This window comes from Salmo trutta, chromosome 24, assembly GCF_901001165.1.
Source record: "Salmo trutta chromosome 24, fSalTru1.1, whole genome shotgun sequence".
NCBI lineage: Eukaryota > Metazoa > Chordata > Actinopteri > Salmoniformes > Salmonidae > Salmo > Salmo trutta.
In genome coordinates this window covers 16,222,130-16,245,363 of record NC_042980.1, presented here as the reverse complement: position 1 = coordinate 16,245,363, position 23,234 = coordinate 16,222,130, and the positions used below count along the sequence as shown (strand labels likewise).

The following is a 23,234-nucleotide window of genomic DNA, read 5'->3' as shown; positions in this document are numbered from 1 at the left end:
TGTTTTCCAGGTTTGGCCGAGTATGGTTTCCAATCAGAGGCAGGTGTCTTTCGTTGTCTCTGATTGGAAGCCATACTTAGGCAGCCTGTTATCCTTTGGGTTTTGTGGGTGGTTATTTTCCGTTTAGTTGTTTTACCTGACGGAACTGTTGGTCGTTTGTTATTTTGCTGTTTAAGTGCTTTCATTCATAAAATAAATGAAGATGAGCACTCAACACGCTGCGCCTTGGTCTAATCCTTTTGACGCCTGTGACATATTGTCTTGTGTTGCCTGTCTCTTTAACTGTTAGACACACATTAAAATGCTGTTAATCTTTAATGACAGAACATTCAAAACTATGTTTAACATGGAAAACATCATGTTTCTAACCTACCATTGACATAACCATAAACTACAGCCTGTTCTGCAATCAAAATATCTTTGCAGTTACTTTTGGAAAAGTGTTATCCATTTACAGTACCTCTTGTATATTTTAATAACTCATTATTTACAGTCCTATTTCAACTGGCACCTAGTTCAGAAAAACCTAAACAACTTGTATTTAACCTATTATAAAATCATGTGTTTTTGTGCTTGTTTCAAATATTCCTCTCTCCCTAAAATGTGTCATTACTATGCCATTACAATAGTTCAAAGTGAATTCCTACCACTAAATATAGAAAGTCTATATGTTGTTTCAGAATGTTACATATTAAATAAATGGATTAAAACAAAGAGTTTACCAGCATGGCTCAAATGAAACACTTGCCCTTTGTGATGTGATTCATTTCAAGTTGGACCCACACTCCTTCTGTTTACAGTAAACAGCTTCCATCATGGCTTCGACAACAGAGTCCACATCAGCACTCTCTTATACACACACACCATGTCATCCAGTCCAGAGAGACGTGTTATCACCTACTGAAACAAGACAACAAGCACCAACATCCTGCAGCAGTCCCGGCATCACGTGTGTCCTGAGTCTCGATCCCTCACGCGCACCTCTTCAGGAGTGCCTAGGAGCAGTAGGTTAGCACACCCATCCTTTCTCTTCTGGAACCATGAGGAAAAGGCTGATCCAGGTTTCTGGTTTCCTCATCTCAACGCTGGGGTGGCTTTTTGTACTTTGTACTATGGCGATGGATTACTGGAGGATCACCCAGATAGGTGGCCAGGGAGGTTCATTCATTATCAAGGTGGCCTGGTACTGGTCCAACCTGTGGCAGGACTGCTTCACAGACTCGACAGCAGTCACTAACTGCAGAGACTTCCCTGTGCTGTGGTCTGTCAAACGTAAGAATATTGTTCAAACATCTGACTTAAGGGTTTCTGGTATATATTACATTGTAGGATCTCTGCAAATTGATCACCATGCTGTTGCATAATTTCATACTCAAACATCACTTTGAATTCTTGAGAGCTTGCAGTTCTTTTCTAATGGAAAGAGCAACAACAACAACTTTGTGCTGATCGATGATATGTTGACTCATATCTTCTTCTCCTTTTAATTTTTTTTATATATATATATATATATTTTTTACAGCTATCGTCCAGGGAGTGAGAGGCCTGCTGATGTGTGGACTAACCCTTGGTTTTTTTGGTGCAATATTTTGCTTTGTTGGCATGGAGTGCACTTATATTGGAGGGGGGGGAAAAAACAAGGATATGCTTTTGTTCGCTGGATCCGTATTTCACTTTGTCGGTGGTAAGTACTGTCCATGGTATGTTAATTTCTCCAGATTACTTATTTTTTCCATCAACATTTCCTAGTATGACTGAAACCTCTTCACACAGGTGTGTCAGACTTAGCTGCATACTGCTTATACATCAACAAAGTCGCAAGGACAACTTTCACTCAATCTTCTCCAGGAATCCTAAAGTAAGATTAGTATTTCAAATGGCTACAATAATCTGTTTGAAATTAAAAATACAAATTAACAGCTGCACATGTTAGTAACTGTACTGATGTATGCTTTCTACTATTTTCTAAGGTATGACTTAGGACCTCCCATTTTTATTGGATTGGTTGGGTCTTTTTGCATCCTCTTAGGGGCCATTCTCTATGCTGTGACTGTGTACAAAGTCCTATTCCCTAAAGCAACGTAAGAAAACTGTTTTGAACAAGCCATTTGATCAGAATGATAGATATTCATTATATCTCTGAACAGTAAGATCCCATCATTCTAGTATGCCATCGTTGTATTGCCTTCATTGAATAATGAGAACAATGAGAACTATGTTTTATTGTGTGTCTCATTATTTCAGAGTGGTGCTCGCCCATGGTGGTCCTGGAACACGAACATACATGGCTTCTCGGGCCGAAGGCAGAACCTTCTACACTGGATACTACAGACCACCCAGAGAGTACAGATCCTACGGCTCAGGGATGTCCAGCAGCTCTAAACTCACTAGGATCTCCCAGATAACACCGGAGAAACTGTCAGACAGAGATGCTTTTGTGTAGGGGCATTGGCTACAGTACTAGTTCCAGACAATGTGTTTATAAATACCATTAAGATGAAGTCTATTAAGGAAATTGTGAACATTGTTTTTTTCCAGCTACATAATTTGATCTCGTCTTTTCAGGTCAATTTTAATTTGATCACTCTGTTGTTGCAGAGAATGTTCCTGCACAGAAGGAAATGCTAATTCGAGTGTATTTGAGGTTTTAAAATGCTTCTAAAGTTTGTAATTTCCATGTTAAAATGTCAGATTTGCTTTATCATAACAAAAAAATGTATCAACACCGACAAAAAACTCCATTAATTATAATCCACATAAAAATTCACATTTCCTGTCCCTGCAGGATTATTTTCCTGCTGTTTAACTGGTCAAATGAAGATAGTATTGCTATGTATTGTATTGCTATGCCATAGGTTTTAATTTACAAATCTGCCACATACTGTTACGCTTATCTGTTTTCTGTCGGTATGATTGATACACCCAGAAAAGATGAGATCCTGTGAAAGTATGACATGAGAAGGATCTTTGTACGCAATTATGATATGTTTGATATTTTTATGAATATAAATACAACTTTGGATATGCAATAGAAATAATGGAGTGATTATTGCAGATACAGCAGTCAACTTACTATTTCGTAAAACCTCTAGTGCAGACTTAAACCTATAAGGAAAATCATGGCAAAGTCATAACACGAACACGACCTGTGTTTTTAGGCCTACACGAAACTAACTTAATGTTGCTAGAATCCTGGATATTATACCAATAACAAACATGGCATGCCCTCATGGAGAGAAAAGTCATCGGTCAGCATACACCTTGCCTCTTTTTCCATCAGTTTGGAGCGAGGAGGTGTAATGATATACACAAAGACACGCTCTCAATGCGTTGAGGAGGGGCGGGGGTGGTGGAAGAAGGTGAGCCTTCCTTCTCCCTATAGCTCACAGTTCTCCTCAGTTTGAGTTCTGAAAGGGACAGCAACAGCTCAACTGCCATTACTTGGCTTTCTCCCTCTGTCTGGTGTCTGATGCATACAGAGAGGCCGCAATCACCTACAGGACAGTAGCAATGTACATGGAGATTGGCTGCTTAGTGCTCTGTGTGAGTGGATGGATCCTGGTCTGCTCTACAATGCCACTGAGATCTGGACCTGGTCTGAGGTAGACAGCATCGTTCTGACCACTTCAAACTACTTCTCCAATCTCTGGAAGGATTGCACTTCTGATTCAACAGGGGTATCCAACTGCAAGAGTATCCCCATCAATGTTCGCATTGAACTGTAAGTGAACAATTCAAGTAGATGAAGGAGTCTTTTTTTTATTATAACAGCATGTCAAAATAATAAAACTGCATTAGGTTCTTTGAGAGGTAAGAGGAAAATGTACTCCGGTATCTTAATGCTGTACAACAATGGATGAGGTATTGTGCAGTAGGGAATTGAAAGGTTTGTGACTAAACCATGGTCTCTTTGTTCCTCCTGGACAGGGGGCATCCATATGCACCGGGCTCTGATCATCACCTCTATTATCTTGGGATTCTGAGATAGGAGGATCTTCTGCACTAAGATAGGAGGATCTGAGGTTACAAACGCAAGTGGGACTTTTGATGGAGGGTTTAACTATCTTGTGTCTGGTAAACATTTTATTTTTGTTGATGTTGTTATTCTGATCATTGGGTTCCTGGATGAACTTGAACAGTCGAGTTGTCTTGTTTCAGGGTTGTGTTCCATGACTACATTCTCTTATTATGGAAACAAAGTAAGAGCAGAATTTCAGGATCTCAATTTCAGGGCACAAAAGTTAGTAAATATCTATCAATTCTATGTAGATCCAATACTTAAAGAGGGGTTTAGATTTGAATTCAGTAATATATGAAAGCATGTCACAGCTATTATGGTATAAGGGAGGGACATGGAGCTGTAAACAATGAAAATGCATGACACACCTTCATGGTATTTTTTTAAATCAGATACTAATAGGTAAAGAAATCGAAGTAGTTTTTTCCATTGGATGTGGAGGCTCGAACCTACTGGTCGTTGGGGGCCTAATTTGCAGTTTCTTTGCACAGAAGGAAGGGTGTCAATCAAGGTGTGTTTTATATACATTTGATTTTTATTTTAAATTACATGCTCTAGATTTCAAATCATGTGCCTAATTAGGGTATCTAATGATGGTTCCATCTCCAATCCAACCTTCACAGATCAAAGAACAAACGCATGCCTGTCTACAAGTTCCCTGATAACTGCATGGCACCTCCATCTAAACAGAGGTACCTACCAGTGTCAACAGAACTCACAGAGGGTGGAGAGAGCATAAGACCAAGACCAGCAGTTAGACGAGGAGCATTAGGAGCAGCAGCAAGACACCCTCCAGTTTGAACACGTATGTGTTGTGACCTGCTCTTGTGGCCTGCAGTTTGACATTTGTAAAAAAGAACATTAAGCTCTTTCTATGAGACTGACCAGGTGAAAGCTAAGATCCCTTATTGATGTCACTTCTACACTTCAATCAGTGTAGATGAAGGGGAGGAGACAGGTTAAAGATGTTTTTTAAAGCCTTGAGACAATTGAGACATGGATTGTGTATGTGTGCCATTCAGAGGGTGAATGGACAAGACCAAAGATTTAAGTGCTTTTGAACTGGGTGTGGTAGTAGGTGCCTGGCACACTGATTTGTATGTGTAAAGAACTACAACGCTGCTGGGTTTTTCCACACTCAACAATTTCCTGTGTGTATCAAGAATGGTCCACCACCCAAAGGACATCCAGCCAACTTGACACAACTGTGGGAAGCATTGGAGTCAACATGGGCCAGCATCCCTGTGGAACGCTTTTGACAGCTTGTAGAGTCCATGCCCCGACTAATTCAGACTGTTCTGTGGGAAGAAGGGAGTGCAACTCATTATTAAGGTGTTCCTAATGTTTTGTAGACTCATAAGATATTTGTATTGCTGTGAAGCCTTAAACTCTAAAATACACCGTGAAGGTATTAATCAATGGTCAACTGTTTTTCCATTGTACGCTTTGTATTGCATCCCATGTCCTGAAATGTATTTTATTCGTGAATAAAAGATCACAAACATTGATGATCATATGTTCCAATCATTCATAACCCTACCTAACCTAAATTGTACTTGATGTCCATTGCACCCCCATATCAATAAGCATCATCATCAGTTTAGGCTACAGCAGAGACAAATATTTAATTGTTGGCTGAGCCTTCTATTCAAAACCGTGACTGAACTTGCCTACAGCTAGATAACTGCATTTTCATACCAGCCTCTGGCCCTTCACTGAATGACACGCACCTACTGCTGACTTTTGTGCTGCCGTGGCTCGACTCTGTTGAACGAACAGTGGGGGGCGGAGTTTTCCAACAAATGGCCCAATCAGAGCAACCCACGACCGGTTGGACCCGCTGTATGTCTGGTTGGTTAACTGAGTAACGTTAGCTGTCATCTAGCTAATATGGGACTGTCAAGTGTTTCGTGAGAGTTTGAATTGTCGTAGGTAGTATTTTCCTTTATTTCTAAGAACTATAGACCGTTTACAGTATGGTTGCAGTAAACCCAGCTGTGCACAAAATTTTAAGTTATGTTCCTTTTCTTCTTGTTTTGATTGACCTGCGATACGAAGGTAAGCCTTCTCAGACAATGGATTTCAACCTCTGTTTTATTACAGTTATGCTACCAGGTCCAGTAACCTGCCCTACAGACAGTAGCTACAAAAAGTATACTAGCTAGTAGCTAGTTACAGTAGATAACTAGCTAGGTTGCCGGATTGAGTTTCACGGGAGATAACCGTTAGCTAGTTTGTAAGGCTAACGTTAGCTAACAACTGCATGTGCTTCATGCATTCCATCATTTGCGAACATACGGTACGTTTGTTTGCTAGCTAGGTACCTGGCTTGCTAACGTTACACCACGGAGTTATATTTACATGGCAACAATGTTGCCACTTTCACAGCTGCCTTAAGGTGCTTTTAGCAACCTGGGTGTATTTACACAGTCAAATCAAATGTTATGTCACATACATGGTTAGCAAATGTTAATGCGAGTGTAGCGAAATGCTTGTGCTTCTAGTTCCGACCATGCAGTAATGTCTAACAAGTAATCTAACCTAACAATTTCACAACTACCTTATACACACAACTGTAAAGGAATGAATATGTACATACAAATATGAATGATGGCCGGATGGTATAGAGTACAGTATAAAGATATGAGATGTGTAGTCAGTGGGAAGCCAGAAGTTGAAATACACTTATATTTAAACTTACTGTACTGGTGGGCAGGACTGTTGGTCATTATGACTGGGGGGATTTGATACAAATGATCGTATTATTAAACATACTTTCCAAACGTGGGTCTGTTGTATACCCATGTCCTCTCTGCTTACCTCATGCCAAAATCAAAGTACTGCACATGCGCATATGTGGACAGAAATACTTGACTTGTGGTCCACCGGTCCAGTGAATTGAGATGGGATTGTTTTTAACTAGGGGAGAATAACTGCCCCCTCTCATTGAAGCCATGGTAGTTATAGGCCGACTGCTGTACTGCAGGCATTGTCAGCAGAAAACAGGATTCCCATTATAGTGAAAGGAAAATTGCATTCTTAGTGGTCAGTCTTCCTGTAAATAAAACAAAAATGTTTCGGAGACAATCATGGTACCAATAATTGCTTCTAATACACAAGGTGTATGTCCTTGAACTGATTGTTTGAAAATGGCATACAGAAGTGTTAAGGATAATTTAGTTGCTAATGGCAGCCTGCAGTACCCGGTGGGCCTTCAACTTGAGTTACTTAATGAGAGGGGCAGCACTGAGCTAGCCTGCAACACCACTTTCCTGGAGTAGCTCAAGTGTGGATGTAAATTCTTCCATGAGATGCCTTCTCACAAATAAAACGATGAGACAGATATTTCACCGGCTGTATAAATGTGAAGCATCCGCTTACCGTTTCCACTCATATGGTAGTGAGAGGAAGCCCAGTGGCCGGCAGTGGGAGAAGATGGAACGAGATGGATTTTGTCTGCCATTCTGCTAATTTTCTCATCATTTAAACATTTGATCTCAATACAGTTTTCTGTTCTCAAAACTAAAATCTGTTGTGAACTAAGCTTTGTAGACTTTACCATTTGCCAAAGTTTAAACAATGGTGGTGTTTAGGAGTGCAAAGGTGAATTGCTTTATTGCACACCTTGGCAGGGTGGGTGTTCCCTAATGGCAATATGCATATGCATGCTAGAACGCACCAATAGGATCTTGCTAGCTCATGCTTGGCTCTGCCCACCTCCTTGCTTGTTCTGCCCTCTGACTCATTTGTTTCCAATTGAAATGACACGCGGTGGTTTCTTTGTTATACAGTGAGGAGAAAAAAGTATTTGATCTCCTGTTGATTTTGTACATTTTCCCACTGACAAAGAAATGATCAGTCTATAATTTTTATGGTAGGTTTATTTGAACAGTGAGAGACAGAATAACAACAAAAAAATGTTATAAATTGTTTTGCATTTTAATGAGGGAAATAAGTATTTGACCCCTCTGCAAAACATGACTTAGTACTTGGTGGCAAAACCCTTGTTGGCAATCAGAGGTCAGACGTTTCTTGTAGTTGGCCACCAGGTTTGCACACATCTCAGGAGGGATTTTGTCCCACTCCTCTTTGCAGATCTTCTCCAAGTCATTAAGGTTTCGAGGCTGACGTTTGGCAACTCGAACCTTCAGCTCCCTCCACAGATTTTCTATGGGATTAAGGTCTGGAGACTGGCTAGGCCACTCCAGGACCTTAATGTGCTTCTTCTTGAGCCACTCCTATGTTGCCTTGGCCGTGTGTTTTGGGTCATTGTCATGCTGGAATACCCATCCACGACCCATTTTCAATGCCCTGGCTGAGGGAAGGAGGTTCTCACCCAAGATTTGACGGTACATGGCCCCATCCATCGTCCCTTTGATGCGGTGAAGTTGTCCTGTCCCCTTAGCAGAAAAACACCCCCAAAGCATAATGTTTCCACCTCCATGATTGACGGTGGGGATGGTGTTCTTGGGGTCATAGGCAGCATTCCTCCTCCTCCTTGAGTTGATGCCAAAGAGCTCCATTTTGGTCTCATCTGACCACAACACTTTCACCCAGTTGTCCTCTGAATCATTCAATGTTCATTGGCAAACTTCAGACGGGCATGTATATGTGCTTTCTTGAGCAGGGGGACCTTGCAGGTGCTGCAGGATTTCAGTCCTTCACGGCGTAGTGTGTTATCAATTGTTTTCTTGGTGACTATGGTCCCAGCTGCCTTGAGATCATTGACAAGATCCTCCCGTGTAGTTCTGGGCTGATTCCTCACCGTTCTCATGATCATTGCAACTCCACAAGGTGAGATCTTGCATGGAGCCCCAGGCCAAGGGAAATTGACAGTTCTTTTGTTTCTTCCATTTGCGAATAATCACACCAAATGTTGTCACCTTCTCACCAAGCTGCTTGGCGATGGTCTTGTAGCCCATTCCAGCCTTGTGTAGGTCTACAATCTTGTCCCTGACATCCTTGGAGAGCTCTTTGGTCTTGGCCATGGTGGAGAGTTTGGAATCTGATTGCTTCTGTGGACAGGTGTCTTTTATACAGGTAACAAACTGAGATTAGGAGCACTCCCTTTAAGAGTGTGCTCCTAATCTCAGCTCGTTACTTGTATAAAAAACACCTGGGAGCAAGAAATCTTTCTGATTGAGAGCGGGGTCAAATACTTATTTCCCTCATTAAAATGCAAATCAATTTATAACATTTTTTACGTGTTTTTCTGGATAGTTTTGTTATTCTGTCTCTCACTGTTCAAATAAACCTACCATTAAAATTATAGACTGATCATTTCTTTGTCAGTGGGCAAACGTACAAAATCAGCAGGGGATCAAATACTTTTTTCCCTCACTGTAACTAAACCACCTTTGGCCATCTTAACCGACTTCATTTAGCTTCAATGCGCTATTGAGTCTTCACATAGGAATGCATGGTGTCACGTGATTGATGGCAGTCATTGTATTAAACATCTTGCTTCCAATGGACTGTTTTTGTGCAACCTAATACAATTGAAAACAACACTAGTGTATGTAAATACACCCGAGTTGCTAAAAGCACATACTTTAATCATTAGTGGAGTAGCTAGCTAGCTACTTTGTTTCAAATCACAAGGCAATGGAAGACTAGCTACAAGGTGGAAATACTGTAATATGCACAAATTGTGGTTACTTACATTTTGGATGACATTCTCCTTGGTTTCAGGGGTATGTGGCAAGGATGAAAGTTTGGGGAACCATTTGGAGATGGGGAAGAAACTCCTTGCTGCTGGACAGCTGGCTGATGCACTCTCTCACTTCCATGCTGCAATTGGTCAGTACTGAAGGGTTTACATTGCTGACAGTAAAATCAAATGGAATTTTCATGTGTACTTTTTAGTAAAGTAAAAAGGGTTTTATGATTCATCATTTTGTTTAATATATAGTATAAATAATATATTTCTTGTTTTGCCATTGCCTGTGTTTGATCATGCTCAGATGGGGATCCAGAGAACTACATGGCCTACTACAGGAGAGCTACAGTCTACCTGGCCATGGGCAAATCTAAATCTGCTCTGCCGGATCTGAGCAAAGTCATTGAACTCAAACCAGACTTCACATCGGTGAGTCCACTGTCTACTTTAAGTAGCAGAAACATAAGAGGATGAGTTTTTTTTTTACGGTTTCAAGGTCAGTGTATGCTTGAAATGTTGATTAACAGTAGTTTAACGTCTTTTTAGACTAGAGGAAGACTAACTAAAGTTAATTTCATTAAGAACCACTGCAAACACGCTCTTATCGCCTCTCACTCTTCCAACAGGCAAGACTTCAGAGAGGCAATCTACTCCTGAAGCAGGGGAGACTAGATGAAGCAGAGAGCGACTTTAAGAAAGTTGTAAGTAATGCCAACATACAGTAACAATCTCACTGGAAGTGACTTGCAGTGGTGGAAAAAGTACCCAATTGTCATACTTGAGTAAAAAAGTATTTGGTTTTAAATATACTTAAGTATTAAAAATAAATGGCATTTCTAAAATGTACTTAAGTATAAACCATTTCAAATTCCTTATATTAAGCAAACCAGACGGCATAATATTATTTTTGTTATTTATTGGTGGATAACCAGGGGCACACTCCAACACTCCAACGTTCATTTCCAAATGAAGCATTTGTGTATAGTGAGTCCTCCAGATCAGAGGCAGTAGGGATGACCAGGGATGTTCCCTTGATAAGTGTGTGAATTGGACCAGTTTCCTGTCAAAATGTAATGAACTTTTGGGTGTCAGGGGAAAATGTATGGTGTAAAAAGTGCATTATTTTCTTTAGGAATGTGGTGAAGTAAAAGTAGTCAAATATAAACAGTAAAGTACAGATACCCCCAAACTACTTAAGTAGTACTTTAAGGTATTTTTACTTAAGTACTTTACACCACTGGTGACTTGTTCAATGGCAGAATTTAAGGAGTAGCAGCCAGGAGATGTCAGTATTGACCAGTGGAAACAGCTCCATCTACAGAACATTCCATGGGAATTCTTTCTCTTCTTCAGATCAACCTAATGCACTTGCACTAATGTAGATACTGGTGTTGTTGTTTGCCATATTCATTGGCAAATAGCCTAAGGCTAAGATTTAACAATGCCTACCTGAACAGAAATAAGGATAATGAAATGCAGTTATGAAATTAGATGGCCTGGTATTTTTATAATTTATATTAGACATATTCAATAAGCCAAATTAACATTGGAAATTTGAAATTGTGTTTAGTAGGACAGACAATGTACAAACCAAGCTTAATTGGATGTCTAGTCATCTCTCCTCTTGCCCATTGGGGATAGTTTTCAGGTGCCCATTTTTAAGGATGAAGAGTGAAAATCACTGATAGATTTTCCATTAGTATTACCATTTATGCCCGGAGCCTCATAACATTGCCAGAAGACATAAATGCCCTTGCAGTTGTATGTTTTTAATGATTTGACTCCATTAAGTGGTTAGGTATTCTAGGGTAGGTATACGCAGTGGACATCTTGAAGTAGTCTAATTCCTCTAGCAGTAGAGTTTGAATGTCAGTCACTTGTCACCTTAGGTATTGTCCTGGGTCTGCAGCCCCTTGGGCCCTTGTCATTTACACAGCCTTCTTCAGATACAGGGAGGGGAAGCAATAAGGAACACTATGCAAAATAATGTGCTTTATTACAATGTAGAATAGCAGGATTGAGAGAGTCGGTGTTTTTGGTTGGCTTAAAATGAAGTATTCAAGGACACTTCCCAGGTGGCTTCCCGGACAAAATGTAATGCTGCTTTTTAAAACGCTAGTAGATTTTAAGAGACCGCTCAAGGTGTGGAAAGTTCCATAATTGAAGTCAACTTTCATGCTCCTGGTGTTGCGTGGCACTGAGTCATAGTTGGAGGGCAATATGCATTTTGACCTGTACAGTTTTATGTGTGCCATATTTTTGCCAGTGTGTTGTCGACAAGTCGGGCTAGAGGTGCACGCGCTCCTGCTGCTTCAGCAGTTTATTACACAGGCATGGTGTAACGCATCACATTTATTCATCACTCCCCTGCTAGAGCTGAGCTAGCAGGAAATCCTAATAGGATAGCCAAGTCTATTTGTAAAGTGTTTCCCATTAACTAAGATTGCTATCATGGCGATGATGACCACTATGCTGGTGAATAATGGGTTCAGGGATCAGGACTGTAAGTACAGGGAGGAGTGATGGGTAAAGCTTTTAAGAATGAACGTTATTTGAAGTGTATTTTCAATAGAGGGTTCATTCTTTTCAAGGAATGTTACTTTTTTCAAGTAAATAGGCTGTAGTATCTGGTGTGCTTCCCTTTTCTATTGGTTAAAAGGAATTGCTCTATCTTCCAGCTCAATTCGAACCCTAGTGACAAAGATGAGAACGAGGCCCAAAGTCGGCTCATGAAATCCGATGAAATCCAGAGGTGGGTGACTCAGTCACGGGCTAACTTTGACCGCAAGGATTACATCACCGCTGTGGCCCACCTGGACCTAATTATTGAAGTGAGTGGCACACCTGACTCAACTCCTAATGTCAGAGATAAAGCACGTCTTGCTAATACACTATGATCTGTGGCTGTTCTTCCTGAGACTAGATGTTGTCACTGTCATCACTAACAGAACATTATACCAAATGTGTTGACACGTATTGAGCTGTCCTGTTTCCCTGCCAGACGTGTGTGTGGGACGTCAGCTCCAGAGAGCTGCGGGCAGAGTGCTTCATCCAGATGGGAGAGATGGGCAAGGCCATCAGTGACCTGACGGCTGCCTCCAAACTGAAGAGTGACAACACCCAGGCCTTCTACAAACTCAGCACCATTTACTACCACCTGGGAGACCACGAAATGTCCCTCAAGTAAGACTGTCCGTGAATGTGAGATTGACACACACGGTACTTTTGGACAAAGCTGCATCCCTAGATGTAATTCATTGAGAGGATACCTGACTGGTTCTTCTGGTTCTGTTTCCTCTCTGTCTCCAGTGAGGTTCGAGAATGTCTCAAGCTGGACCCAGACCATGAACAGTGTTACAGCCACTACAAACAAGTGAAGAAGCTCAACAAACAGATCCAGTCTGCAGAGGAGTTGATCCAGCAGCAGAGGTGCGTCGCTGTCTGTGCGTCGCTGTCTGTGCGTCGCTGTCTGTGCGTCGCTGTCTGTGCGTCGCTGTCTGTGCGTCGCTGTCTGTGCGTCGCTGTCTGTGCGTCGCTCGCTGTCTGTGCGTCGCTCGCTGTCTGTGCGTCGCTCGCTGTCTGTGCGTCGCTCGCTGTCTGTGCGTCGCTCGCTGTCTGTGCGTCGCTCGCTGTCTGCGCGTCGCTGTCTGTCTGCGCGTCGCTGTCTGTCTGCGCGTCGCTGTCTGTCTGCGCGTCGCTGTCTGTCTGCGCGTCGCTGTCTGTCTGCGCGTCTGTCCCTGTGTGTCTGCGCGTCTGTCCCTGTGTGTCTGCGCGTCTGTCCCTGTGTGTCTGCGCGTCTGTCCCTGTGTGTCTGCGCGCGTCTGTCCCTGTGTGTCTGCGCGCGTCTGTCCCTGTGTGTCTGCGCGCGTCTGTCCCTGTGTGTCTGCGCGCGTCTGTGTCTGTGTGTCTGCGCGCGTCTGTGTCTGTGTGTCTGCGCGCGTCTGTGTCTGTGTGTCTGCGCGCGTCTGTGTCTGTGTGTCTGCGCGCGTCTGTGTCTGTGTGTCTGCGCGCGTCTGTGTCTGTGTGTCTGCGCGCGTCTGTGTCTGTGTGTCTGCGCGCGTCTGTGTCTGTGTGTCTGCGCGTCTGTGTGTCTGCGCGTCTGCGCGTCTGTGTCTGCGCGTCTGCGCGTCTGTGTCTGTGTGTCTGCGCGTCTGTGTCTGTGTGTCTGTCTGCGCGTCTGCGTCTGTGTGTCTGTCTGCGCGTCTGCGTCTGTGTGTCTGTCTGCGCGTCCGCGTCTGTCTGCGCGTCTGCGTGTCTGCGCGTCTGTGTCTGCGTGTCTGCGCGTCTGTGTCTGCGCGTCTGTCCCTGTGTGTCTGCGCGTCTGTCCCTGTGTGTCTGTGCGCGTCTGTCCCTGTGTGTCTGTGCGCGTCTGTCCCTGTGTGTCTGCGCGTCTGTCCCTGTGTCTGCGCGTCTGTCCCTGTGTGTCTGCGCGTCTGTCCCTGTGTGTCTGCGCGTCTGTCCCTGTGTGCGCGTCTGTCCCTGTGTGCGCGCGCGCCTGTGTGCCTGTCCCTTTGTGTGTGCCTGTCCCTCTGTCCCTTTGTGTGTGCCTGTCCCTTTGTGTGCGCCTGTCCCTTTGTGTGTGTCTGTGCGCCTGTCCCTTTGTGTGTGTCTGTGCGCCTGTCCCTTTGTGTGTCTGTGCGCCTGTCCCTTTGTGTGTCTGTGCGCCTGTCCCTTTGTGTGTGTCTGTGCGCCTGTCCCTTTGTGTGTGTCTGTGCGCGTTTCCCTGTGTGTCTGTGCGCGTCTGTCCCCGTGTGCGCGTCTGTCCCTGTGTGCGCGCCTGTCCCCGTGCGCGCTCACCTGTCCCCGTGCGCACTCGCGCGCGCCTGTCCCTGTGCGCGCTCGCCTGTCCCTGTGCGCGCGCGCCTGTGTGTGCGTCTGTCCCTGTGTCCCTCTGTGTGTGCGTCTGTGTGTCTGTCCTTGTCTCTGTCCCTGTGCGTGCATGCGTGTCTGTGTGTCTTTCCCTGTGTTTTGTCTGTCCCTGTGTGTGGGGGTGGGTCTTTCCCTGTCTGTGTGTGTGGGGGTCTGTCTGTCCCTGTGTGTGTGTGTGTGTGTGTGTGTATTTATAATATACCCTTGGATCAGCAGAGAACACATCCATTGTATATACTGTGTGTATCCTATAAATTATTTATTTCTCCTCATACATATCCTCTCCCCCAATAAGCTATTAAAAGCAGACTGTCTCTCTAAATGGATCTGACATCACATTTAGCATCATCAGCTACTAGAAATGCAGATGGAGTCATATAGTACCAGTCAAAAATTTGAACACATTCATTCAAGGGTTTTTATAGATGTTTACTATTTTCTACATTGTAGATATCAAAACTATGAAATAACACATGGAATCATGTAGTAACCAAAAAAGTGTTAAGCAAATCAAAATGTTTTATATTTTCTATTCTTCTAAGTAGCCACCCTTTGCCTTGATGACAGTTTTCCACACTCTTGGCATTCTCTCAACCAGCTTTATGAGAAATGCTTTTCCAACAGTCTTGAAGGAGTTCCCAAATATGCTGAGCACTTGTTGGCTGCTTTTCCTTCACTCTGCAGTCCAACTCATCCCAAACCATCTCAATTGGGTTATTGTTGAGGCCAGATCATCTGATGCAGCACTCCTTGGTCAAATAGCCCTTACACAGTCTGGCGGTGTGTTTTTGTTCATTGTCCTGTTGAAAAACAAATGATTGTCCCGCTAAGCGCAAACCAGATGGGATGGTGTATCACTGCAGAATACTGTGGTAGCCATGCTGGTTAAGTGTGCCGTGAGTTCTAAATGAATCACTGACAGTCACCAGCAAAGCAACATCACACCACGTCCATGCTTCACGGTGGGAACCACGCATGCAGAGATGATGTGTTTCACAAAGACATGGCGGTTGGAACCAAAAATCTCAAATTTGGACTCCAGACCAAAGGACAGATTTCCACTGGTCTAATGTCCATTGCTCGTGTTTCTTGGCCAAAACAAGTCTCTTGTTCTTATTGGTTTCTTTGCAGCAATTTGACCATGAAGGCCTGATTTACAGTCTCCTTTGAACAGTTGAGATGTGTCTGTTACTTGAACTCTGAAGCATTTATTTTAGCTGCAATCTGATATGCTGTTAATTCTAATTAACTTATCCTCTGCAGCAGAGGTAACTCTGGGTCTTCCTTTCCTGTGGCTAGTTGAGAGCCAGTTTCATCATAGCACTTGATGGTTTTTGCGACTGCACTTGAAGAAACTTTCAAAGTTCTTGAAATGTTCTAGATTGACTGACCTTCATGTTTTATAAGTAATGATGGACTGTAGTTTCTCTTTGCTTATTTGAGCTGTTCTTGCCATAATATGGACTTGGTCTTTTACCAAACGGGGCTATCTTCTATATACCACGCCTACCTTGTCACAACACAACTGATTGGCTCAAACCCATTAAGAAGGAAATAAATTCCACAAATGAACATAACAAGGCACACCTGTTAATTGAAATGCATTCCAGGTGACTACCTCATGAAGCCAGTTGAGAGAATGCCAAGTGTGCAAAGCTGTCATGAAGGCAAAGGGTGTCTATATAAAATGTTTTGTTTAACACTTTTTGTTGGTTACTACATGATTCCATATGTGTTATTTCATAGTATTGATGTCTTCACTATTATTCTACAATGTAGAAAATAGTAAAAATGAAGATAAAACCCTTGAATGAGTAGGTGTGTCCAGACTTTTGACTGGGACTGTATGTCTGGGGGTGTGGTGATATTCTCGGAGTAGGTTGTATAAAAGTACAATTCTAGTGGCAAGACGTCACTAAGACTCCTATTTTACCCCAAACCCACGTGTAGGTATGGAGATGCAGTGAGTAAATACGAGTCCGTGATTAAGACTGAGCCAAATGTTCCCCAGTACTCGCACCACGCAAAGGAGCGCATCTGCCACTGTCTGGCACAGGTATGACTATCTGTCTAATGTAGATTTGACGGGACAATAAACCTTTTTTGAATTACAAATGAAATGTAGATGTGTATTTTGACTGGGTTTGGTTTTGTAGTTTGAGCATGTCCCTTTGTGTCCTTGTTCAGGAGCAGCAGGATGTAAGCAGAGCCATCACAGTGTGCAGTGAGGTCCTTCAGTCTGACCCTCAGAATGTGAATGTGTTGAAAGACAGAGCAGAGGCCTACCTACTGGATGAACAGTACGAGGAAGGTAATAATTGAATGGCTTTACAGTGTATTCGGAAAGTATTGAAACCCCTTGACTTTTTCCACATTTTGTTGCGTTACAGCCTTATTCTAAAATGGATGAATTTGTTTTTTCTTCCCTCAATCTACATACAATACCCATAATGACAAAGCAAAAACAGTTTTTTAGAAATGTGTGTATACATGCAGTTGGAGTTTACATACCCTTAGGTTGGAGTCATTTAACTTGTTTTTCAACCGCTTCACAAATTTCTTAAACTATAGTTTTGGCAAGTCGGTTAGAACATCTACTTTGAATGACAAGTAATTTTTCCAACAATCGTTTGCAGACAGATTATTTCACTGTATCACAGTTCCAGTGGGTCAGAAGTTTACATGCACTAAGTTGACTGTGCCTTTAAACAGCTTGGAAAATTCCTGAAAATTATGTCATGGCTTTAGAAGCTTCTGATAGGCTAATTGACGTAATTTGAGTCAATTGGAGGTGTACCTGTGGATGTATTTCCAGGCCTACCTTCAAACTCAGTGCCTCTTTGCTTGACATCATGGGAAAATCAAAAGAAATCAGCCAAGACCTCAGGGGAAATAAAATTGTAGACCTCCGCAAGTCTGGTTCATCCTTTGGAGCAATTTCCAAACACCTGAAGGTACCATGTTCATCTGTACAAACAATAGTCTAAACACCATGGGACCACGCAGCTGTCATACTGCTCAGGAAGGAGACGCGTTCTGTCTCCTAGAGATGAACGTACTTTGGTGCGAAAAGTGCAAATCAATCCCAGAACAACAGCAAAGGACCTTGTGAAGATGCTGGAGGAAAGGTACAAAAGTATCTATATCCACAGTAAAACGAGTCCTATATTGACATAACCTGAAAGGCATCTCAGCAAGGAAGAAGCTACTGCTCCAAAACTGCCAGAAAAAAGCCAGACTACGGTTTGCAACTGCGTATGGGGACAAAGATTGTACTTTATGGAGAAATGTCCTCTGGTCTGATGAAACAACAAAAATAGAACTGTTTGGTCATAATGACCATCGTTATGTTTGGAGGAAAAGGGGGAGGCTTGCAAGCCGACGAACACCATCCCAAACGTGAAGCACGGGGGTGGCAGTATTATATTGCGGCGTTGCTTTGCTGCAGAAGGGACTGGTGCACTTCACAAAATAGATAGCATTATGAGGCAGGAAAATTGTGGATATATTGAAGCTGATGTCTCAAGACATCAGTCGGGAAGTTAAAGCTTGGTCGCAAATGGGTCTTCCAAATGGACAATGACCCCAAGCATACTTCCAAAGTTGTGGCAAAATGGCTTAAGGACAACGTCAAGGTATTGGAGTGGCCATCACAAAGCCCTGACCTCAATCCCATAGAAAATGTGTGGGCAGAACTGAAAAAGCGTGTGCGAGCAAGGAGGCCTACAAACCTGACTCTGTTACACCAGCTCTGTCAGGAGGAATGGGCCAAAATTCACCCAACTTATTGTGGGAAGCTTGTGGAAGGCTACGTGAAACGTTTGACAAAAGTTAAACAATTTAAAGGCAATGCTACCAAATACTAATTGAGTGTATGCAAACTTCTGACCAACTGGGAATGTGATGAAAGAAAAGCTGAAATAAATCATTCTTTCTACTATTATTCTGACATTTCACATTCTTAAAATTAAGTGGTGATCCTAACTGACCTAAGACCAAATTTTGACTAGGATTAAATGTCAGGAATTGTGAAACACCTTAGCCAAATACATTTAAACTCAGTTTATGTAAACTTCTGACTTCAACCTGACCTTTACGTATTCAGACCTTTTACTCAGTACTTAGTTGAAGAACCTTTGGCAGCGATTACAGCCTAGAGTCTTCTTGGGTATGGCGCTACAAGCTTGGCACACCTGTATTTGGGGAGTTACTCCCATTCTTCAATGAAGATCCTCTCAAGCTCTGTCAGGTTGGATGGGGAGCGTCGCTGCACAGCTATTTTCAGTCTCTTCAAAGATGTTAGATAGGGTTTATGTCTGGGCTCTGGCTTGGCCACTCAAGGACATCCAGAAACTTGTCCCGAAGCCACTCCTGCGTTATCTTTACTGTGTGCTTAGGGTCATTGTCCTGTCGGAAGGTGAACCTTCGCCACAGCCTGAGCGCTTGGGAGCATTTTTTGTTTTTTTTAATTAAGGATCTCTCTGTACTTTGCTCTGTTAATCTTTCCCTCGATCCTGACTAGTCTCCCAGTCCCTGCCGCTGAAAACATCCCCACAGCATGATGCTGCCACCGATACTTCGCCGTAGGGATGGTGCCAGGTTTCCTCCAGATGTGACGCTTGGCGTTCAGGTCAAATAGTTGAATCTTGGTTTCATCAGACCAGAGAATCTTGTTCCATGTTCAGAGTCTTTAGGTGCCTTTTGGCGAACTCCAAGCAGGCTGTCATGTGCCCTTTTACTGAGGAGTGGTTTACGTCTGGCCACTCTACCATCAAGGCCTGATTGGTGGAGTGCTGCAGAGATGGTTGTCCCATCTTCACAGAGGAACTCAGGAGCTCTGTCAGTGACCATCAGGTTCTTGGTCACCTCCCTGACCAAGGCCCTTTTCCCCCTATTGCTCAGTTTTGCTGGGCGGCCAGCTCTAAGGTTGTTGGTGGTTCCAAAATTCTTCCACTTAAGAATGATAGATGCCACTATGCTGCATAATTGTTGTTGGTACCCTTCCCCAGATCTGTGCCTTGACACAATCCTGTCTTGTGAGCTCTACGAACAATTCCTTCGACCTCATGGCTTGGTTTTTGCTCTGACATGCACTGTCAATTATGGGACCTTATATAGACGTGTGTGTGCCTTTCCAAATAATGTCCAATCTTTTGAATATACCACAGGTGGACTCCAAGTTGTAGAAACATCTCATAGATGATCAATTGAAACCGAATGCACCTGAGCTCAATTTCCAGTCTCATAGCAAAGGGTCTGAATACTTGTAAGGTATCTGTTTTTTATTTTTAATACATTTGCCAACATTCCTAACCTGTTTTCGCTTCATTATTGGGTATTGTGTGTCGATAAGGATTTTAAAAAATATATACATTTTAGAGTAAGGCTGTAACTTAACAATGTGGAAAAGGGGAAGGGGTCTGAATACTTTCCGAATGCACAGTGTGTATATAGTGCTTTTTCAAGTGCTTAAAGCACTTTTACATATTATGGGAGGAACTCACCTCTAATTGCATCTGACCTTTTCCTGACGTGGATGAGTCTCTATCCATACGACATGCCGATCAGTGGAATCTTGTCAGGTTTGCTGTTCAACATTGTCTTGGCAGTTATTTTTTTGGAGTGGTGTTGAGGCTTGTAGACTGATTTATTCTGAAGGATGAAAGTAGAGGGCACTGTTTTACTATCGGAGTAACATTCATCTGTAGTCTATGAAAAACAATTATTTGTTAGACACATTGCTACTACAATTAAAAAAAGGATGGGAGGAAAAGATAGTACATAACTTTAAGTTTTCTGTTGAACAGTGATTTAGTCAGCTCAAAGTGATGCAATATTATTATAAATGCAGAGGGAGCAATTTCCCCTCTGATCTGGACCCTAGTAAGCAGTAAGCAAAACCTGGAGTGATATACAGCTCTGCTGCCTCCCAGGCTGCACAGCCACTCGTTAATCAAGCCACTAGCAATTCAGTGGTGGCAGAGCCAACACACTCACAATCACAGGCTCAGTGGTGCCATCTGTACCGGTCCAAATGGAAGGGACCTTAACACTTTGCCAAGTCTTACCTGTGGTCTCTGGCTCTGGAGTAGTGTTGCTACAGTGTAGGTGTGTACTTCCAAATCCTACTACTACGTTAGACCAACAATTCTAACTACCAACAATTCTCACTACAAATCGTTGAAAGGCTAGTCATGGATGTAGACTTGAAATAGTACATTTATACAAGGGTGCTAACATTTTTAAAAGGAGGAAAGTGTGAATGTTTTGGAACAATGCCAATCAGGTGATTTAGAAAGCTCCCTCTTAGCCTCGGAGGAGGCATGTTTTTGTGGTGAGTCTTTGCGGTGTATAAATAGCATGGATGTGTGGCTGCCTGCGATGTGGCTCAGGCAGCTTCCATGTAGCCACAGGCGATCTGGGCAGTCAGAACTGCGCGCTCTACCCGCACCAGGGCTCCATCTCCTAAACACCAGCCTAGCAACCGCAGGGGATGTTGACTGGGCAGCAGAGGAGGCGTAAATTGTCATTAAGGCACTTTATCTGCTTAGGCGTGAACTCTGAGAGCGGCGGGTGGGTGGTAGCATCACAGACTCAGTCATGTGGGCTTTTAAACTGTCAGGCTCCACAGGGCGCAGTAAACCGCAGCATCTCTTAAATCCTCCCTCTCACCCAGCCGCCCGCCCGTCCGCCTCACAGAGTACGGCTGCCTTCAACCACCACACGCCACCTTCTAGTCCACACAGGCTGCTAGAATCGATGCACAGAACACTGAACTTAAGATGATTGGGTTTACTCCATGGCTAGACAGCGTATTATGTAGACCTGGTTAATCACCAGAACTAGACTTCGGTACTGCAAAAATAATGGGGGTATTGTACAGACCACCCCCCCCCCCCCCCATTTAATACACGCGTATTACAGGTTATTTATGGGGGTTTACTCTCTCTCTGCAGCTATCAAGGACTATGAGACTGCCCGTGAGCACAGTGAGAATGACCGGCAGATCAAGGAAGGGCTTGAAAAAGCACAGCGCCTCCTCAAACAGTCCCAGAAGAGAGACTACTACAAGATCCTGGGAGTTAAGAGGTGCATTACAAACCGCTATGCTGGTCGGGACTGGGGTGCTCTGCTAGTCATAGCTCATGTAGAACACTGTATAGTAGAACACAATTGTATTACCTCTGTTTGACCCTGTCGCAGGACTGCCCAGAAGAAGGAGATCGTAAAGGCCTACAGGAAACAGGCGCAGCAGTGGCACCCAGACAACTTCCAGGATCCTGTAGAGAAGAAGAAGGCAGAGAAGAAGTTCATTGACATTGCTCAGGCCAAGGAAGTGCTCACTGATCCAGGTAAATGTCCTATGGGCAGAGCTTACTCCCCCCTCAGCAGCTGTTCACTAACCAGATGTCAATGAAGGCTGAAGCAGACAGATGTATAGGGTCAGATAACCCAGAGTTCATTCACCATCCAAGTTCTCTAGTGCATTTTCAACGCAGCAGAAATGTTTATCCTTCATCTACCAGTCAATACTTTCATGACATTCTATATAAAATGTCACTTAGTATACTTCTAGGAATTATTTTTGCATACTGTATGTGTCACCCTCTTTGTGGTAGATGGTCAAACCTTCAATTTGTGCTTTAGTTGTATTGATTTAGCAGTACACTGGTTGGGAGGACTCAGTGCTGTCTACCTACCTGTTCAATTAATATCAAATGGTGTCTCCTGTCATATGGATGAAAAACCAGCCACCTGTCAAATATGCATTGGGTTCTCAACTGCTCTCAATCTTGTTGTTTCAAATTGGTCTTTCAGTTTCAAAACGCTGAATGCCTCCACTCAGCCTATTGTTGCTCTGTTAACATGCTGTGTCTGTCTGTGTGCCTGTACAGAGATGAGGCAGAAGTTTGACAATGGCGAGGACCCCATGGACCCAGAGAGCCAGCAGGGTGGACACCATCAGAACTTTCACAGCGGTTTCCAGGGCTTTAACCCCTTCAGCTCCGGACAGTTCAACTTCAAATTCAACTACCAGTGAGCCTTAAGAGAGGAGCTTCTGAGTAGTCATCCAGTATGGTTGAAGCTTAACCTCTCTCTCGTTCAGGGAGAGCACAATTACCTTCATGATGACGTGTCTGAGACAACTTGACCAGATTAAAGATGTCTTTGCTGTTGAATGAAATGTTTTTGGAGCTACATTCTCTGAATCAACTCTATGAATCATTTTTTAATCTTTGCAGCAACTCCCATCTTCAGGGATCTCACAATTTGAGTTCTGGGTTAATTCCAAAGTGACTACACATTTGTGGTGTACACTGAAAATTGGTATCCATTCCTAATGTGTACATAGATACTATTTTTATATGAATGGAGTCATTGCGAATTGTAAATAAAGATCTATTTATGCTTATATTATCATTGCATTCCTTGTGGAATTCAGTAATGTCCCATTTATACATTTACGGTGCCTTCAGAAAGTATTCAGACCCCTTGATATTTCCACATTTTGTTTCGTTACAGCCTTTTATAAAAGGGATTAAATACATGTTTTCCCTCAATCTACACACAATACCCAATAATGACAAAGCAAAACAGGATTTTAGAAATGTTTGCTAATTTATTAAAAATATAACACTTACGTAAGTATTCAGCACCTTTTGGCAGCGATTACAGCCTCAAGTCTTT

The 23,234-nt window shown here is 43.1% G+C and overlaps 2 protein-coding genes and 1 long non-coding RNA gene across 4 annotated transcripts; all 3 read left to right on the top strand.

Annotated features, from left to right (window-relative positions):
• Positions 1-883: 883 nt before the first annotated feature.
• cldn10l2 (claudin 10-like 2) lies at positions 884-3,038 on the top strand. Its single transcript, XM_029711264.1, has 5 exons — positions 884-1,272; positions 1,523-1,684; positions 1,774-1,858; positions 1,971-2,081; positions 2,245-3,038. Exons 1-5 carry the CDS (start codon positions 1,041-1,043, stop codon positions 2,441-2,443), a joined length of 789 nt encoding a protein of 262 aa, XP_029567124.1. The 5' UTR covers positions 884-1,040; the 3' UTR covers positions 2,444-3,038.
• A 267-nt stretch (positions 3,039-3,305) lies between these two features.
• LOC115160813 (uncharacterized) lies at positions 3,306-4,944 on the top strand. 2 transcript variants are annotated; one of them, XR_003869119.1, is made up of 4 exons: positions 3,306-3,721; positions 3,928-4,074; positions 4,411-4,529; positions 4,642-4,944. It is a non-coding gene; the product is annotated as an uncharacterized LOC115160813 (long non-coding RNA). The 2 variants fall into 2 exon arrangements; XR_003869118.1 differs by having other exon boundaries at positions 3,928-4,529.
• A 931-nt stretch (positions 4,945-5,875) lies between these two features.
• Positions 5,876-22,964, top strand: dnajc3a (DnaJ (Hsp40) homolog, subfamily C, member 3a). The gene is made up of 12 exons (XM_029711263.1): positions 5,876-6,076; positions 9,710-9,817; positions 9,982-10,106; positions 10,304-10,378; positions 12,356-12,508; positions 12,679-12,860; positions 12,987-13,106; positions 16,497-16,602; positions 16,734-16,857; positions 21,503-21,635; positions 21,750-21,898; positions 22,442-22,964. The coding sequence occupies exons 1-12, from the start codon at positions 5,995-5,997 to the stop codon at positions 22,585-22,587; spliced, it is 1,503 nt and encodes a 500-aa protein (XP_029567123.1). The 5' UTR covers positions 5,876-5,994; the 3' UTR covers positions 22,588-22,964.
• The last annotated feature ends 270 nt before the right edge of the window (positions 22,965-23,234 follow it).